This window comes from Enhydra lutris, unplaced genomic scaffold, assembly GCF_002288905.1.
Source record: "Enhydra lutris kenyoni isolate GAN:26980312 unplaced genomic scaffold, ASM228890v2 scaffoldscaffold34, whole genome shotgun sequence".
Lineage (NCBI taxonomy): Eukaryota > Metazoa > Chordata > Mammalia > Carnivora > Mustelidae > Enhydra > Enhydra lutris.
The window spans coordinates 15,176,562-15,181,103 of NW_019154118.1; the positions used below are offsets into that span (position 1 = coordinate 15,176,562).

At 55.3% G+C, this 4,542-nt stretch overlaps 1 protein-coding gene across 2 annotated transcripts in view; it reads right to left on the reverse strand.

The window, feature by feature from the left end:
* Positions 1 to 1,790: 1,790 nt before the first annotated feature.
* The window catches only part of LOC111153890 (ATP binding cassette subfamily G member 4), a 12,912-nt gene continuing 10,160 nt past the window's right edge, over positions 1,791 to 4,542 (reverse strand). The window contains exons 12-14 of one of the 2 annotated variants that reach the window (XM_022513182.1): positions 3,406 to 3,564; positions 3,129 to 3,247; positions 1,791 to 2,976 (exon numbers count right to left, since the gene is read on the reverse strand). In XM_022513182.1, coding sequence (XP_022368890.1) covers positions 2,751 to 2,976; positions 3,129 to 3,247; positions 3,406 to 3,564 — 504 coding nt within the window. In that variant the 3' untranslated portion in view covers positions 1,791 to 2,750. The remainder of the gene's footprint in view (positions 2,977 to 3,128; positions 3,248 to 3,405; positions 3,565 to 4,542) is intronic. The other variant, XM_022513183.1, reaches the window with a different exon arrangement.

Here is a 4,542-nt window from a genome sequence, read left to right on the forward strand (position 1 = left end):
CAAATAAATAAATAAAATCTTAAAAAAAAAAAAAAAAAAGAATGAGATCTTGCCATTTACAATGACATGGATGGAACTAGAAGGTATTATGCTAAGTGAAATAAGTCAGAGAAAGACAATTACCATATGATGTCACCGATACGTGGAATATAAGAAACAAAACAGAGGACCATTAGGGAAGAGAGGAAAAAATGAAAAAAGACCAAACCAGAGAAGGAGACAAATCATAAGAGACTCTTAATCATAGGAAACAAACTGAGGGTTGCTGGAGGGGAGGGAGATGGGAGGAATGGGATAAGTGGGTGATGGACAGTAGGGAGGGCATGTGATGTAATGAGCCCTGGGTGTTATATAAGACTGGTAAGGGCATCTGGGGGGCTCAGTTGGTTAAGCATCAGTCTTTGGCTCAGGTCGTGATCACAGGGTCTGGGGAGCCCGCTTCTCCCTCTCCCTCTACTGCTGCCCCTGCTGTGTCAAATAAACAGATAAGATCTTTAAAAAAAAGGGGGGGGGACTGATGAATCACACTCTGAAACCAATAATGCATTATATGTTAATTAATTGAATTTAAATGAAAAAATGTTTGAAAATGGGGCATCTGGGTGGCTCAGTGGGTTAAAGTCTCTGTCTTCAGCTCGGGTCAAGATCCCAGGGAGCCATGATCCCAGGGAGCCTGCTTCCTCCTCTCTCTCTGCCTGCCTCTCTGCCTACTTGGGATCTCTGTCAAATAAAAAAATAAAATGAAAATGCTTAAAAATAATTAAAAATTTAAAAAAAGAACATACCCATGCCACATACCTGGGGCACCCACACAACTTACAGATCCACCCTCGTCAGCGCCATTGGCCAATGCCAAGAATGAGGAGTCTGGAGGAAGGAACACCTGGTTACCAGGCCTGCTTTCACTCCTATTAGCTAAGTGTCCTTAGGCAAGTTACTTAACGCACGTCAGTTTTCTCATCTGGAAAATGGGTGGTCATGAGGGATAATGCAGAGTGGGTATGGGACTCCATTGAGATCATGAACACGAAGCATTTGCAATGTATAAAGTACAACACGAGTATTTCCTAGGATGTACACTCACTCGTTTGACATATACTAACTTACCACCCCCTGCCACAAACTCTTTAAAGCTCACAGACTTCTCTCAAGTGCTCTGAAGACCCACCACAGACCACAGGGCCAGGATCCCCGGCCGGACCCATTCACGCACTGCATACTGTATAAATATAGGTTTTATTAATAATGGGCAAAGTCCCACAAATACAAGTGGCATCTCTGGGTGGTGGGGAGAATCTGTGGCAGGGTAAGAGAAGGGAGAGTGGTGTGTGCACAAGAAAAAGCAGTGGGAGAGCCCTGGGGGAAGGGGAGATCAGAAGTGGTGCAAGTCTGGACCTACCACAAAAGCCAGACATGCTCTGTGTCTGTCGCTCTGGTGCCCTGGGGGGCCGATGGGAAGGTAGGGAGGGTGTGCACAGACCCAGGCAGGTGCTCGAATGACCAGCAGGCGGTTGGGGAAGGGGCGGGGCAGTGAGAATGCCAGCCTGATGCACAAAAGAAGGGCCACAGGGTGGCAGTGGCCAAGGCCAAATTTTGCCCATGCTTGTGCTTGTGTTGGCTGCTGAGCTCCAGGGAGCTAGTGCCCTGTGCCATCCCTGACTTGGAGGGGAAAGAAGACTCGGGGGGTAGACACCCCGGGTCCCAGGACACCCTGGGCGGCACAAGCCTCATCCGTGCAGTCAATGCTGCATCCCCAGAGGAGGTGGGTACTGCCCTTCCTATGGCACCCACCGCCGCCGCCACCACCATGCCACCATCACTCCTCCTCGGAGCCATACGGGACAGCGTGTGTGTGTGTGTGTCGGGCTGAGATTGCCTGTTCGCATGTATGTGCCTGTAACTCTGGGGAGGGGAGGGAGTGTCGCAGGACTGGGCAGGAGAAGCAAGAAGGAGGCTTGGTCTTCTCCTGCTCACGCCCCAGAATAAAGTGCATTCTCCGGTTCCAGTGGCAGGTGGGAGAGAAACACAGACATTATTGCAGCAGTGCCACCAGACCCTACCCCCGACCAAAGGGGACAGGGAAGGGGACAGGGCATCCCAGGCTCCCAGGCCTCTCCAATACCCAGGATTGGGAGGAACGACCCAGACAGAAAAACCAGCTTCTGTTCCAGCAGATTGCCCAAATCAGCCAGGTCTGGGGGTGGGGAGAAGGTGAGGAGGAGGAAGAGACTTCCAGAGCCTTCCCTGCTCCATTCCAATGTCCAAATGGGACTTCCAGGGGACCCCACCAGGGCCCAGCCCTGGAACCCGAACCTTAGATCAGCCCAGTTTACAAACACTTGTGTGGTGGGAAGCCCCAGAGGGGGCCACTTTGGTCAGTTGTAAATGGGGGCCTGGAGAACCTGGGGCTCCCAAGCAGACAGCAGAGACAGGGGACGAGGTGGGGGAAGGAGGGTGGCAGCCTCCTAGTGGTCTTTGCATGCAGATGTTGGAGAGAGTAGGGAGGAAGCTATAAACTGCATCAACTGGGAAGACTCCTGGACATGGTGGGGAGGGCTGGAGCCCCCCGTGGCCACGACCATGGCCACGGCTAGGAGCGCAGTCCAGCAGCCAACCCGGGGAGGAGCTGAGAGAGGAGAACGTGGCTGCACCAGCAACCCGTGCCAAAGTCTACAAGGTTAAAACAGTCCCAGAGGGCTGGGGCTGGGGGCTTCCGCTGCGGGGGCTGGGGCGCAGGCCGGCGCAAGGCTCTATCTCTCCGACTTGACCCGGTAACGGAGCACAAGGTATGCCAGCAACCGCAAGGCCAGAAAGAAGATGCCCAAGACCAGGAAGTCCAGGTAGAGCTTGGCATCCTCCACATCCAGCGCTCGGAGTATACTCTGCGGGTTCTGGAAAGGGCAGTGTTCCTCCAAGCAGGTCAGATCGCCTCGATCCATGCCATAGATGGTCAGAATCACACCCTCAAAGCCATACCTGTGCACGCGGGGACATCAGAGCTGGATACAGAGCATAGGGTCCCTGTTCCCTGGGCAGACTGCCGGGGCCCAGCAGCCACTCTGTCCTCCCTGGAGCCTGGGCTCCTGCAGGGAGGAGCAGGGATGGATGGTGCGGGCCGCGGCACTGACCTGACATAGGAGAGGTAGGAGCTCCACTGCAGGTAAGTAGGGATGGTCTTGAAGCTGACAAAGAAACCGGAGAACAAGAGGACAGGGATGGCGGTAACTGGGCCCACAAAGGTGGCCACCTGGAGGGGAAGGAAGGGGACCGGGCCATTACAGGAGTGACCGGGACAGGGGTGGCCCTGCGGTTTCCCAGAGATCCCTTCCACTCCTGGTGTCAGCCTCTGCTTCCTCCCACCAGACCCCATCCCCTCCCCAGATCCCCAAGGGCCAGCCCTCCCACCTGGAGGGAATTGGAGGCAGCTCCAATCAGCAGCCCCAAAGACTGGGCCACCAAGGCGGTGGCTGCGGCCAGGGCGGAGAACAGCAGGAAGCGGCTGGTTTCGGCCGGCTGGCCTGTCATCCAGTAGATGATGCTACAATATACCACCGGGCACACCACCTGGGGAGTGGGCATGGGCCTGAGCAGGGGCGCCAGCCCCAGGGCCACAGATGCCAAGACCCTCCACGCCACCTGGGCGGGAACCCCTGGAGCACTAGCTCTTCCTAGAGTGTCCACACTTGGTCCCGCCGCCCCCACGCTTGGTGTGTGCTGGCCCCCTGGGCTGGTGCCTCTCCCCTTGTTTCCTCCAGTGACACCATTTCCACTGGACCCCTTCTGACCAGTTCAGGCATGGTGACATCTCCATATCTGAGCTCCTAAACTGGACCAGCTGGTTCTTTATACTGCTAATTCATTAACTCTGCATGTGAGCACGTGTCATCCCCTCTGAGCGGTCAAGTCCAGGGGGCCAGCGACCAAGCCTAGCACGGACCATCACGCAGGCTGTTCCCTGCACTAGGCGCCCAATCAAGAGGCCACCAGACACCAAGGTCCTCCCGTGCTCTTCTACGAGGCCATGCACCGCAGCATGGTGCGGCACCCGCCCAGCTTTTTCTCATTTGCACACAGCTGCCCTACAGATTACTGGTGGTCTCAGAGCCTGTATGGGGTAGGGGGAAGGGGAGGCTAGTGCAACAAACCAACCCAAACCAACTAACGCTTATCGGGCACTTTTGCACGTCCCAAGCATTAGCCAAAGTCCTTCACGTGTATCAACTCATTGACTTTTCCCAAACAATCCTGAGCTGGATACTCTCATCCTTCCTCTTGATAGATGGGGATGCGGAAGCAGTGAGAGGCAGGCAGCTGCTCTGTGTCTTGCGGCTAACAAGTGGTGGTAAGGCTTCAGCACCCGCACTAGCTGCCCTCCACTGCTGCGGATAAGATCCACAGACCCAGGGGCGCCTGGGTGGCTCAGTGGTTTAAGCCGCTGCCTTCGGCTCAGGTCATGATCTCAGGGTCCTCGGATCGAGTCCCGCATCGGGCTCTCTGCTCGGTGGAGAACCTGCTTCCTCCTCTCTCTCTCTCTCTCTCTCT